This window comes from Lycorma delicatula, chromosome 3, assembly GCF_047948215.1.
Source record: "Lycorma delicatula isolate Av1 chromosome 3, ASM4794821v1, whole genome shotgun sequence".
Lineage (NCBI taxonomy): Eukaryota > Metazoa > Arthropoda > Insecta > Hemiptera > Fulgoridae > Lycorma > Lycorma delicatula.
This window is the reverse complement of record NC_134457.1, coordinates 44,954,447-44,969,896: the sequence shown is the minus strand read 5'-3', so window position 1 is coordinate 44,969,896 and position 15,450 is coordinate 44,954,447. Positions and strand designations below refer to the sequence as shown.

The following is a 15,450-nucleotide window of genomic DNA, read 5'->3' as shown; positions in this document are numbered from 1 at the left end:
GACAAACACGCAGGCGCGCACACACACACACTTTTTGAGCCTTTTAAGCTCATATTAAGCTTGCTATTCTGGTTTCTTTATAAGTGATTTCTATTAATAATTATTGACTGAAACATACTAGGCAACATGATATAGTCTTATACAGACTAAGATTGACCAAGACTCTTCTTCTTCTTTTTATCATAAAAGCCTCAAATACTCACCTTCAATCTGACCTTATGACCTTATGTTTTGGAGTCACTGACGGTTTAAATTACCAAACTTTTAAATTATAGAAGTCCTCTTTTTCATAACTTTCTTTCAATTTCTTTCTATCTACACTATCATATGTATACTTCAATAAAATCTCACAAAATTCATTGTTATATTCCCAATATTTTGAGATTGCCAGGCTGAATATATCAATAAATCTGCTCTTCTGCAGTTGACTTTACTTTCATAAACCCTGGTTGGTCATCTCAATTGATTGGTGCTATACGTGATGCGAGATAATATTGTAAAATTTTTAAAATAACATTATAAATAGTATTCAGAAAAGGTATTCCTGTGTAATTGGAGGAGTCTACAGTGTCTTTTTTTGTTAACAAATTAACACTGCTTTGTTATAATATCGAGTTTGCTACAATATCTAGCAATTTTCTTTTGCTTCCTGCTTTATCATCTTTCAAATTTCTTTATTGCCTCATTTTTCAAATTCTAATTGTAATAAGTAGAAATATTAATAGTTGCAATAATTAATACTTTCTTGTAGTTGTTTATTTTGGGAAAGCAACAATTCAGCAACACGATTCTTCCACCCATTCAGTATTTTCTGTCTGCCTTTTAAAATTTGGCCATCTTTGTGTTTTATTCCAGTATTTGAACTTGGAAGCCTATAATGAAAAATCTTATTGTACCGAAAAATCCCTAAGTGTTATCACTGTTCTATCTTTTTGTGTTGAAAAGTATATTTTCAACACAACCTTTTGCTTTTTCAAAGAATCTTTCTTTTTCTGGTCTACTGTTTTCATTTTGCAGCAATCTTTGCTTCATTTTTCCTTTCTTTTGATGTTTCAATGAAAATATGGTTCTTTATTGTCTGTGTTCTCTTTCCATACATCTCTTTTGTTGTATTTACAAAATCCTTCTTAGTTATTCACTATCTCTCAACTCCCCATTTATAAAATTATTATTCTTTCTTTACTCTAATTTATTCAACTTTAAAATTATTTTTGGGCTTGATGTAGAACTACTGCTAAATGTGGATCCCTTAATTTGTAAATTGATACAATATCAAGTCTAGCCATTTTCTTTTCATAGTCTTATCTTAGATCTTAAATGATGATTAGATCTTAAATGATCAAATTCCTGGTCTAAAGGATTATTTACTTTTTTGTGAATAATCGTTTTACACTTAATGCTTTAAACAGCTTATGTGACAGAGAGAGCCTAACTCTGCCGTTGCATATTTATTATGTATACATATGAGCCCATCATTTAATTTTTCCATAGCTAGTTTCAAAGTAGCCAAATGTACACTTGAAATAACAGTCTCATACTGAGAAACATAGTTTTGTGATAGTAACATTTTCTAAATGTTATTTTTCAAGTGTTTCCCTTTTGAGCAATTATTTAGGTGTCTACATTTAAAAAACTAGACACTCTTGAAACTAGCTGCAAAAAACATTAAATGGCCACCATTTTATTTTATGTTGTTAAACATTTTATATTACAATTTTTTTGTTTTACAATGACCTTTAAAATTATGTGTTACAATCTTATCCTTTCTGTTTAAAATTTTTGAGTTGCTGCTTAAGGGCTGGAATCATATTGCAGAATAGATTGTTTCAATGTAGGAATATTTACTAAAATGTAATATTTTTATGTTTAACAGTTGAAAATTTATTGAAGGGTACCATACTTCGTATATATAACACTTTGCATATACAAATTAAAATATTCTATTCATCTTTTGGAAATTTTACACCCAGTTTATTACTTCAACTCATAAATACTTTCTTCCAGTAATTTGGCTTAAAATTTTATTTTAACTGGATATGTCATAAAGATGATATCACATAAGGGAAAGATGCTAACCACTTACCAGAAAAAAGTTGGAGTGGTTTTTTTTAATATAACATATAACAATTATAACATAAATGTCTATGTATCTATTTAGTATTTGTATGAATAATGCAGTACAAATATTATATTTTTAATAAAATATATTCAATATTGAAATTGATATAAATCAAACACTATTAATGAAAATAGTGTTATTCATGTAATGTAAGTAAATGCATCTTTACTTATTTGATGTGTCTATTTTTTTAGAGAATAGATTATTATAATTCATAGCCTTAGCTTTTTTATAGTCTTTTAGAAAAGATACATTTTTTTAAATGAATTGCCTTAATAGAAGATAAAACAAAATTAATATTTTTTCATAAATATTCTATTATTAAATAAAGAAAAATATTACCACAGTTTAGTAACTTGCATGTATTTAAAATTATATAAACATAAATACTTACATCATTACATTTTACTTTAATTTATTAAACATGTTTTGATGACATCATTGAGTTAACAAGTCAGCAGATTATTTGCACAGATGATAGGTGGATTACGTTAAAAATGATAACGAAAATGTATATGATCATTCAAAGTGGTGGAAGTAATAGCAAGAAACTGTTGTTTTTTGAGTGGTATGATTCTGTTTTTTCTTAAATGAATCGTAAACAACGGTGTCTCAATGTAAACACAGAATATACATGAAACGAATGAAGTTTTTTAAATACATATTGAGCAATTGAAAAAACTTTATGTCTGCGTTAAAATAATTATATTTTAAAGAAAACTATGGATGAGGTGGTATGATAAGGAATTTATATTTTTAAATGAATGTTTATGTTTATAATTTTTAATTATTATTATTATTATTATTTGTTAATTAATTAATTAACTGATAACATTTCAAATAAACTGTTAAAATATGGATGAACAGATTTTTTAATAAATATCACTAATATTTATTTATATTTTGCAGACATACAGTTAGTCTTGCATTATAATTTTTTTTTTTAAATTGTATTTTCATGGAGTAGCAATTTTCCTCATTCCTGACATGATTTATAAAATGTATTCCTGTATCAATCAAAATAAAATATTTGTTTATAATGTTTTTTCTTTGAATATGACTTCAGAAATAAACATGTTTGGAAACAGTTGTTCATAAACTTCTTTAATTAAGTTCTTTATCTTTTAAGTAATTAACCTATTTTCTCTTTGATCTTATATTAAAATCCCAGTCGTGTATGCCATTTTTCACATGGGATTTTTTGTCCAAGGAATATTACAAAATTTTTATTCTATGTATTCATGTACAAGCAAAAAATTTAATATACAATAATCAGCCAAATAGTTTTAATTAATATTCCTGAAATTATTCCTTATTTACAGAACTTGTAATACAGTTAACTTACTTATCATGATATTTTTGTTTTGATAATAGTATAAACTAATGAACATGAAGTGATGAAAATTTATAAGAGATGTTTATTGTGCCTTACATAAGACACAGACTGCATTTATTATTACTCCAAATAATAAAAACAACAATAATAATGTTGCTGATTAATTTATTTTTGGGATAGTATTAGAACGTAAATTTTAATTGTCAATCAATAATATATAAATATTTTAATAAAATTCCTTTTTTCTAAGCTGGAGTCAAAAATGAGGTCAATTCGATGTATACTGCTTGCATTCTGTGGAGTTCTCATTTTTGGTACTGTGTTTTTTTTTGGTAAGTTTTATGCATCAAATTATTATTAAAAACATATAATTAGAAAGTGACTGTATTTAAACTGAATTTACTGTATTAGATTTTACAACATTTATAATATTTGAAATTAATGCATCATATCAGTAAATTTTTAAGAATGAATTATTTGTTTATTTGCAAAATCTATTTTCACATATGTAAATTTCTATTCTTTTAAATTAATCTCTATCATTGCATTTTTACCAATATACATTTTAGCAACAATAGAATACCACATGTTATATAATTATATAACATTTTTGTCCTTTTAGAAATATTCAGCTTCATTAAAGTATTTTATCTATAAAAATAAATATATTTTATCTATAATTTAATTTGTTCAAAGTTCTCTTGATTTACTTAAAAAGCAAGAAACAAATCAGAAATTGAATAAGCTTAGAATGAAAAACATTACATATCTCTCTATAATTTGGTCCACCCTCTCACACTGCAGCTTCATCATGTAATTCTCCACACATCCATTATCTCAGCTGACTGGGACTCAATCCCAAAACGGTTGGTACTTATCTATACATCCATATCAGCATCAGCTTCCCTCAGCAATCCTCAGGGCTAAGAATCTCAGGAAGCCTGCAACTATGTTTCATTCCCTTTTGGTTTTCTAATTAACTTGCAGATCAGAACCAGTATTGAACCTCGCAACCTCTCTAAAAACTTTGTTGCGTTTGGCTTCATACCTGGGGCAGATATATAATACAAGACACATATCATCAATGGTATGGACACTCCAGACACAAGGCTAAATTAATACAACCAAATCTGGCCAAAAAGCACCATGTCCAGAAAGAAAGTGTAATATGCCAATTAGGGGAAATCCACCTAATAACCTGCATACTTTTCAGATCAGGAAAAATACCACGCGTGTAACAGCCATTGAAAGATTCAGTCCACCTGACCTGCCATAAACGTAACTGGCGTTCAATTGCAAGGATATCAATTAGCTTAATACCAGAAATAAAAAGGTCCACCTCTCTTGAGACAGTCCTAAAGGCACCAGTCACAGATAACAATAGGAAACATTTGTATTTCATTCACTGAGTCCAGACAGGTGTAGCATACAACGTTATAGATTCGGATTCACCCTTATGTAGAAACAAGCATGGTTCTGAAATTAAGCCCCCCAATCATGTTGAACTGCTCTCAAAACACTTAAAGCATTAAAATCCTTTATGGTAATGCATTGAAGGTGCTCCTTGAATCAAAGATTCTTGTCAAGAATAACAGCTAGATACTTCTGTAATGGGACTTATTTGATTTGATGATCTGCCATTGATACATAAGGTCATCACATAACAGTCAGTCTACTCTTGAACAACAGCATTGTTTTATCTGGGTTAAACCCCATCTTATGTTGAAAAATTCATAAGTGGACTATCTTTTTTCTTTTCTTTCTTTTTCCTGTTTAGCCTCCGGTAACTACCGTTTAGATAATTCTTCAGAGGATGAATGAGGATGATATGTATGAGTGTGAATGAAGTCTTGTACATTCTCAGTTCGACCATACTTGAGATGTGTGGTTAATTGAAACCCAACCACCAAAGAACACCGGTATCCACGATCTAGTATTCAAGTCTGTGTAAAAATAGCTGGCTTTACTAGGACTTGAACACTGGAACTCTCGACTTCCAATTCTGCTGATTTGGGAAGACGCGTTCACCACTAGACCAACCCGGTGGGTCAACAAGTGGACTATCTGGCATGCCTTAATTGCACTGAATTCAATCTCATTCCTCAAATCTCCTTTAACCAGCAAAAACTCATCATCTGTACAATGACATCATCAATTAGGTAACCTCAACTGCATCAAAGAATCGAATTCAACGCCTAGAGAAAGGGTTCTAAAACATTACTCTATGGACAACCTTTAGATAGCATCTTTCCTAGTTCTGAAACACCATCTTGAACACATTCAGATCATTCTGTGTACAATCACACTTCTGCAGCTGAAACAGTGCAGAGGGCCACCACAAATTATTAAAAGCTCCTGATATGTCAAAAAAATACCTAAGACATACTGATACTTGCTAAAAAAAACAATGCTCATAACCTTAAGAATAACTTCTGTGCCCCTGCCTAGGAAAAAACCATACTAATCATCCATTAGCAACTTTCTAGAGTTCAACCTTAGTGACATTCTATCACTAATATGAAGATACAAAACCTTCTCAAAAACCTTTCCAATATCTGACAGGAATGTTCAAGGTTTTTAAGAAGAGCTCATGTTGAGTTCCTTATTACCATTTAAAACAACAATTTAAGAACACCTTTTTTCAACAAACTGGGAAATAGCCAGGAAAGAGCATCCTATTAAAAATTCTAGTAAAAGTACCAACACAAATTCCAACAGAGCAGACAAGGAACTCCACTGTGATTCCATTGAAACCGAGGGCTTTATTTCTACCAGATCTGCAAATTACACCACACATACCTCTGCCTTAAGAACTGGCTTTTTAAAAAAATTTTTGTCAAAAGTGGGGTCTATAGTGAATAATTTAGATTGACATTTAACTGAAATTTACAGACAAGATTAAGTAATAATTTACACATTTAATTAAAATCACTTATTTATTAATTATGTATAATAATAAATTGGCATAAACAGAGAAATACATTAATTTTTTTCAATTTTGTATGAAAAAAGTGTTAACAGCCATGTAATGAGTGTTTTTTTTTTTTGAGTGATAGAACTTTTGATGGAGATAGTTGTCATTTGTTTTGTTTTGATGACATTTTGTTTGTCATTTCAGATCAGTGAGCATTGGAAATGATCATGGAAAAATTGACACTACAACAACTTTTACAAATTGTGGAAATATATTTCCAAAATCACTGTTCTGTTCGCCAAATGTATAGAACATTGTAATTTTTATGGTGCACATAAAAATTTAAAAAAAAATAAAAATTTTTATGGTCCATCACAGGAACTTATTTGTTGAACTATTGATAAATTTAAAAAAACATTTACTCTAATCAATGAAAAACCAACAAGACAAAGATCTATATGTACAGTTGAAAATATTGGTGCTGTCAGTGATAGTGTTGAAGAAGATCTGAATGTGTTTATTCATCACCATTCCCAACAACTTGCACTTTGTCCATCCACTACATGGAAACTTTTATGTAAAGATCTTGGTCTACACCCAAAAAAGATGCAAGTGGTGCAAGAACTGAAGCCGCAATACCATAATAAGCGTTGTTTGTTGGTGAATGGTGCCTAAATCAATTGGAAACTAATCAATTTTTTATCAAAAAATTTTGTTTGGTAACGAAGCTCATTTCTGGTTAAATGGTTATGTCAACAAGTACAATTACCATACATGGAGTAAGACCAATCATCAGGAAATTTATGAGTCTCCATTGCATCTGGAAAACTGCACTGTTGTTGAAAGTTACAGCTGAATGCATCGTCGGTCCTTATTTCTTTAAAAATGAGGCCGGAATGCATGTTACTGTCAATGGTAATCATTACAGATCAATGATCAATGATTATTTGTTTCAAAATTTGCATGGCATCACCTGCAAAGTTTTGGTTTTAACGGGTTGGTGCCACACCTTACACTGCTATTGAAACAATTGATTTATTGAAGCAACAATTTAGTGACAATTATTACACAAAATGGTCCAGCGAATTGTCCTCAAAGATCATATAACCTAATGCCAGTGGATTATTTTCTTTGGGGATAAGAGAAGTCTCTTGTTTATGCTGATAAACCAGCAACAACTAATACAATGGAAGCAAAACAATACTCGTGTTAATGAAATATGTCCCCAATTAATTGATAGAGTGGTTAAAAATTGAACTGATCGAATCTTGTTCATTCATCAAAGCTATTTGTGGTGGACATATGCCGAAAATTATTTACAAAAATTAAATGTCAAAGTTATCTGTCAGATAAAAAACAATTGGCTTCAAACTTAACTTTTTATATGTTTCATTTCAATTCAAAGTTCTATCACTCTAAAAAAAAACACCCATTATATACAATATTTTTTTATTAAAGAAATAGATAACAGATTTAAACTGTGTACAATACCTACAGTAGGGTTTCCATATTTTCATTTATTATTATTTTTATTATTATTATTTTATAAATTAAAATTCTGTAATTGTTTTACTCACTTTAGGAATAAGAAATTATAGGTACCATGAAGAATTGAAAGCTCCCATAGAAGCAAACAAAGAGGAAGGTAGTTTGGAAACTCAAGAAGATAATAAAAATGTAGAGGAGCCTGTAGAGGCTTCACATTTAAATGTAGTATTACCAACAAATATAACACAAAGTGAGGTAAGTGAGGTAAAAGAAGAAAATCAGAATAAAGTACCTGAAGGTGTTATACATTTGACTGATAAAGCTGACAACATAGTTAAAGATGCAGGTTAGTAAACAATAAATATTAAAATTCATTAATTTTAATTCTGATTATTATAATCATTAATAAATAATTTTTACAATTAAGATACCTTTAAAAAGTTGTAAAAATAGTAGAAATAAAAATATTTTTCTAACAGCAATATTCACTTCCAAAAAATTAAATATTTAGAATGGAAATTTAGTTTGAAGTTGAATTTAAATTACAAATTCAGTTAAGTTTGTAAGTAATTAAAACCAGAATATATTTCCTGAAATTATGTAAATCAAACCATGCTTTTAAATTCAAAAGACTACAAGGTCTAATAAAAAAATGAGAATTTTAACTTTTATAAAAGAGAATTACTTATTCTTCATCTCCTTTAAACTAGTACCTCAGAAATGCAATACACTAAATCCCAGAATTTTGTTGTCAGCGAGCAAGAAATGCTACAGAGACATATCTGGAGATTGTAGAGGGCTGCAGCATCAATATGATATTATTTTTGACTAATCGTGAATCAATAGTGAAGTATGAGCTAAAGCATTATAGTGATGCAGACTGCAAGAAATTTTTGTTTGCATTTCTGGTCATTTGCTTCAAATTGCGTAATATAAACAACATAAAATTACTAATTGATACTGTTTGTTGATCGTACAACCTTATAATTAGAATTCATGATGGAAAATGCCATTATAAAGAGAACAGTAAGGAGAAGTTTAACATTCAAATGAACTTAACATTCAAGGAATCTTCCATTGGGGTAATTAGACATTTGTTTCAATAGTGTTACTATATACCTATGTTTCATTACCTATTATGACAAGTTAATGTTACTTTTGTTGAAAATTCAAAGTTTAATTTTGCTGCTACATGTTTCATATACAAAATATCAGTCAAAATTGTTTCATACTAGCAGTAAGAGATACCTACCTCTTCAGCAACGTCGATGATTACTCTTCACAATATTCTTTCTTTTCTGACATTTTCATAAGTTGTTGATGTCTAAGCATGTCTAACCCAATCGACTTAACATCCTTGCCACTTCACTGTACATTTTAAAGCAAAATTTAATGCAAATCCTTTATTCAGTTATTTTCATAACCATTCATAATAAAATTTCACCATTTCACCATTCATAATAAAATACATCTTAATTATATGGATGTCATATTTGAACAACAAGTCTAATACAGATGTACCTATAATTCATTATAGTCTTTTTCCTTGCAATAGCAGCACTAAGACGAAAAGACGTAACACAGAATTAAAAAAGATCTCTTTTCTCTTCACAGAATTACTAAGATCATACTTAATAATTTTGATTGGTTAAGATTCTATAATTGTCTCAGTTCTATATAAATTGCTGTTGTTAAAATTTAATTAAATTAACTGCAATACACCCTTGTCTTCTTTATTGTAGTTAAAAATTAAGATGGAAAAAATTATATCATACATTTACTCAAAAAAAAATTATTATATATTTTATTTATAAAAAATTAAATCTTTGTAAAGAAGCTACAAAGAACTTTAGAAAGGGAACATTCCTCATTTTTGAGTGGTTCAAAAATATCCTACCGGCATGTTTACTACTATCCCAACTCATATTCACTATTCTCTGAATGCTGTGAGAAAATTAATGGGGATTTTTAATTAAAAAAACTAGCTAAAAATCCCCAAGTTATTAAATTTTTGTTTAAAACACATAATTATAAGATTTTATCCCTAAACTCATCTGTTCAGGAGTTATAGGCTTGCAATGTGAAAATTATGACTACCAACTTCACTTTAAAGAAAAACACCTAATTTTTATTATACCCACATTTTCTGCAACTCAATTCCACATGTATATAAATATATGTGATAAAATAATTTTCATTAATGCCTTTGAACTATGATTCATTTTGTAATCATTTTATATTTTTAATATTTATTTCATGTAGTTATATTTTAAATAATAATTATTTAAATGATGGAGTATAAACACATCAATTTTTAAAATTTAATTAATTGGAAGGAAAATATAATTTAAGGAAGGAAAATTTAATTAATTGGAGGAAAATAGGAGTATAATTCTGATTCTTATCTTTGGAATAGCACATCTACTCATGTCTACTGAGATCTGTATAATGTATCACTAGGCTAATGATTTAAAATTAGTAAAAATTTATTTACTTGTCTCAGTATTAAAGGAAAATATCCAAAGAATAAAAGTGTGTTAGCATAATAAGTTGTATTAAAAAAATAAAGTTTGCCATATATTCAAAAACTGTGGAAATGTTTCCCCCATTTATTGTTCATCCTAGCTCTGATAGTCTACAAGATCCTAATGGAATCATATTTAAAATGATTGTTTATTATACATAAAAACAAAACATTTATATCTTATTTTTTTTAATAATATAATTGTTGCTTGAGAAAGCGATAATTAAAACAAAGTACAATGAAGAGTTTTATTCAGCTGATATTTTAAACTAATTCTACAATGATAATGCTAAAATATGCAATTTTATGTTTCTGCGGTGAATGCAGATATTTCAGGCTTTCTACTATTTCAGTCTTCCTTGGTATTTTACATCAGCTTTTGCAAAGCCAAATTTATTAATTCATAATTCTGCACCTAACCTCAACAACCCTTTTTACATTATAAAACGTCATGTTAGCAGTATAATTGAAGAGTATTTTTAACTTAATGAAAAGTACCTTTTTCCCTTAATTAATAATTAAGCAGTATTTTTTTCTACTTATAATGCTGCATGCTTTTGATAGTGGCTATAATTATTTCTTTAATTCATCCATAATTAAACAATATAAAATATGCATTTCAGTAGTGAATTATAAAAAAGTTCTTTATTAATTTATACAAAAAATATGATAAATGCAATGGTTCGGTTCAAGAAGGTATATCCTTTTTAGATCTAACTAAAGATCTGACTAAATTTCAAATGCTTTTTAAAAAATGAGAATAGGTTAACGATTATAACCAATAACTATTTTACCAGGTTGTTCATAAAATTCTAGACCTGATATAGAGATGCAGCCAAGTTTGACCAAATGACTATTACATTTGTCAATTACGATCCTTTAAATGGCATGCTGTATTTTTTGGGCAATCGAGTAAAACAAATTTTGACTTTTCTAAAAAATGGATAAAATTGATGTTCGACCTGTTATAAAATACTTTGTTTTAAAAGATTTAATTCCAACGCATATACAAAAAATGTTAAATACACTTAAAAGGATTCTTTCTCTTTGCTTTCAATGGTAAAAAAGATGGATATGAAGGTGGTTGAATATCCATTCAAGATGTTGAACACTGAAAACAGCCAAAATCCACTATGATGATGAAATTGTCACAATCATCCAAACTGCAGTATTAAATGATTGCCCACTAAAGGTACGCAAGCTTACAGACATCCCAAACATCTCGACAGACTAAACAGTGGGTGGAGCAGGTGAAAGTGATCCAAAGAAAGCAAAAATAGTTCCATCCACAAGAAAACTGACTGCTAGGGTTTCTTTGGAGTTCTTTGGGTACGGTGCTCTTAGGCTTCGTAGAAAAAGGCTTGACCTAACAGAGGAGTATTATACTTCAATACTAGACTGAATGAAAGGTGCTATTCAGGTTTTATCTAAATCTGGCAAAACAAAAGTGTTCTTTCCCCACGACTGTGTCTGGACCAACATCTCAGGTTATTGATGCAATAATGAAACCTAAAGAAATTCTGTAAAAACGTGTGTTTTCTTAGTCAGACCGAGAACTTTCCAAATGGCCCTAGTTGATCACGACTTACAGATTATAGTAACATAGGAAGGCAACCTTTAAGGAAGGCAACTCATGTAGGTAGGTATGCTGCTTCACAAATAAAAAAAAAACTATCCAGCATTTGCCTGGATGATTTAAGGAAACTGGTCTGAGCAGCATAACAAAATACATGATTAATTGTAAACTAAAAATTAGTTAAAATTGCTGCTGTAACATTTTTTTGTGCAAATTCCACTGTTTTTGGTGAAGAATAAAAGTATGAAATTAAAAAGGAATGACTGAGAATTCGCAATGAAAGGATATATTTTTTTTACCTTAAAATCATAATTCAAATTGTTACCTATTTATAATATTTAATTTTTAAGTATTGTAAGAAATCCTATTCTTTTTACATTTTTTTTTCTACTCGCATAGCATTAATATTAATGGCAATAAAAATAAAAATATGTTTTACAAATTCCTTTAAAATAGACTGCTACTAAAAAACTGTTGCAGGTTCCATTTTTCTAAAAACTTTCCTTAAAGATATGAAGTGTGTAATGGATGAAACAACACCTTATTCTTCTTCTTGTTGTGGTACATTGTCTTTACAAGAAGATGGTACAGATGATCATCAAGGTAGGAGCACTGTTTTTTTGTAAATCATTTTTTGATTAATATTTTTTTTTGTGAAGTGTGTAATTTTACAATACCTTTGGCATTAAACAAACTTTCTTATGTTTGAAATCTGAAGGAAATCGAGTAATCTCAATGTCATGAGCATTAAGCAATAAACAATATGTCTCGTAATAAGCAATGAACATAATGTCAAGTATTATGTACCACTTGTAATTATACTAGATGGTTATTGACATAATACTTTATTATTAATTAACTTAGCAAAAACAATTCTTTTGTTATTGTATTTTTTCATACTTACTTTGTACTAAAATAAAAAAATTTAGTTACTTTGTAACTAAAATACATGGTGTACGATACAGATAAGCAACTTACAATCATAGCTCACATTGAAAGTTTTCTGGCGCAAAATGTTGACAAATGCTGTAGATTTCTTGTTGAATGTTCACTTTCAGTTCATCGATCATGTAGAGATTTGTTTCATAACTCTATCCTTCAAATAGTCCTGAAGAAAAAAAATCACAATTACACAAATCTGGGAACTCAGAGGCCAACACCCTCTGTTGACAATTCATTCAACTGTAAAAGCTGTATGAATATAAGCTAGGGAATTGTTTGACGGGTGACAAGTTACTCAAGTCAGTGTTTGACAGTTTTTCGCTCAGAATTCTTTCAGACAAAACTGAGTCGGGTGAAATTTAGACAGTAATTAATTTGGGAATAGCTCAAGAAACAAAAGTTATATAGTGCTGATGTGTGTTCCCTTCTTGGGGGTGGAAATTATTACATTCAAAAAGAAATTCTAAGCAAAAATGTTCTATAAATTAATACTTTTTGAGATATTTGTCATTGAAAATGTAAATTTTTCATCCAACCATTGAAAGAGTTTTCACAATTAACTCAAAAACCTTATATTTTATGAAAAAATTATAAATAACAAAAATGAAACGTATAAAATAACAGATTTATTTGGTTTCTTTATTTGTATAGATGCAATATGAACAGAGTTACTCCTCGTTGAAGGTAACTTTTTGTTCACTGAAATCTCTAGCCGCGAATCTTTCAGCGTTAAATAACGGAAACATTTTCGAGGAAAACTTATAGGGTATTTTTCAAAGTACTTGAAAAGACCTTTAATATCACCTTTTGTAAAAGTCCTTAGCATGAAAACTAACGGAGTTTTGATTAAAATAGAATGGTTGAGAAACAGCAATGAAAGAAACGACTTTTTCACAAGAATTGGAATTGAATATAATACTTTTACAATTTAATCAAAAAAAGTTGATTCATATTTGAAAAATATTTTGAATTTCGTAAAAAATTCTATTTTTTTCACAATAATTTAAAAACTAAAGAAAATACGTAAATGTTTCTGCAGTAGACATTTTTTTTTATTTCTGTAGGATAAAAATTGATTGAGATATTACCATTACAAGTTTACATTTTAATGTGAGGACCACTTTCCCCAAGACCTTTAAACTCAAATTTCAAAAACGAAGGGCTCAAGGAATCTGGCTGGCCTTTGTACCCCTTGAAATTTCCTGCAAAATGGTTTTTTGAACTATTGTTTAGCTTAAAACTAAAGAAAGTTATCGTTGAAAAACTTATCGCATTTTTTCGGTGAAATTTTCCGAGCGCATAAATTTTTATTTTCTCAAAAAATTTCGGAGAATTTATGAATACATGTGAACACATAACTGTATCTACATATATATAAGTATATCCTCATATATATATATATATATATATATATTTTTTTTATGTAGCTCTTTAAGATTTCCTATCTAGTGCTAGTCGTTTAATTTCGGTATACCCCCCTACATCCTACATCGTTGCCTGCCTATACAATTTTTTCTTTCTACCTGACTCTCTAATATTAAAGCGACTATTCCAGGATGCCTTAATAAGTGGCCTATAAAAGTCTCTCTTCTTTTAACTATATTTTTCCAAATGCTTCTTTCTTCATCGATTTGTCGCAATACCTGTTCATTTGTCACTTTAGCCACCCACCTGATTTTTAAAATTCTCTATAGCACCACATTTCAAAAGCTTCTAATCATTTCTTCTCAGGTACTCCGATCGTCCAAGTTTCACCTCCGTATAAAGCGACGATCCAAACATATACTTTCAAAAATCTTTTCCAGACATTTAAATTAATTTTTGATGTAAACAAATTATATTTCTGACTGAACACTCGTTTCGCCTGTGCTATTTGGCATTTTATATTACTCCTGCTTCGTCCATCTTTAGTAATTCTACTTCCGAAATAATAAAATTCTATTACCTCCATAATCTTTTCTCTTCCTATTTTCACATTCAGTGGTCCATCTTCATTATTTCTACTTCATTACTTTCGTTTTGTTTTTTATTTTCATGCGGTATTTCTTGCGTAGAAGTTCATGCATGCCGTTCATTGTTTCTCCTGAATACTTTTTATTCTCGGCTAGAATTACTATATCATCAGCAAATCGTAGCATCTTTATCTTTTCACCTTGTACTGTTACTCCGGATCTAAATTGTTCTTTAACATCATTAACTGCTACTTCTATGTAAATACTAAAAGGTAACGGGGATAGGAAACATCCTTGTCGATTTTATTACGTTCTACGTTATCGAATGCCTTTTCTAAGTCTATAAATGCCAAGTATGTTGGTTTGTTTTTCTTTAATCTTCCTTCTACTATTAATCTAAGCGCTAAAATTGCTACCCTTGTCACTATACTTTTTTTGAAACCAAATTGCTCTTTTAACACTTCTTCGACTCACCTCTCAATTTTTCTGTACAGAATTCTAGTTATGATTTTTGATGCATGACTAGTTAACGTGACTGTAACACTCTTCTTGAAGTCTGACGGAACACTAGTTTATATAATCTATCAATCGCTTCCTCA

The 15,450-nt window shown here is 29.3% G+C and overlaps 1 protein-coding gene across 4 annotated transcripts in view; it reads left to right on the top strand.

Moving 5' to 3' along the window:
- LOC142321544 (uncharacterized) overlaps positions 1-15,450 on the top strand; it is a 39,973-nt gene that overhangs the window by 15,116 nt on the left and 9,407 nt on the right. For 2 of the 4 annotated variants that reach the window (XM_075359708.1, XM_075359709.1), the window contains exons 3-5: positions 3,706-3,787; positions 7,952-8,203; positions 12,438-12,560. In XM_075359708.1, coding sequence (XP_075215823.1) covers positions 3,706-3,787; positions 7,952-8,203; positions 12,438-12,560 — 457 coding nt within the window. Of the gene's footprint in view, positions 1-2,662; positions 2,854-3,705; positions 3,788-7,951; positions 8,204-12,437; positions 12,561-15,450 lie in introns of those variants that run through there. The other 2 variants (XM_075359711.1, XM_075359710.1) reach the window with 2 other exon arrangements.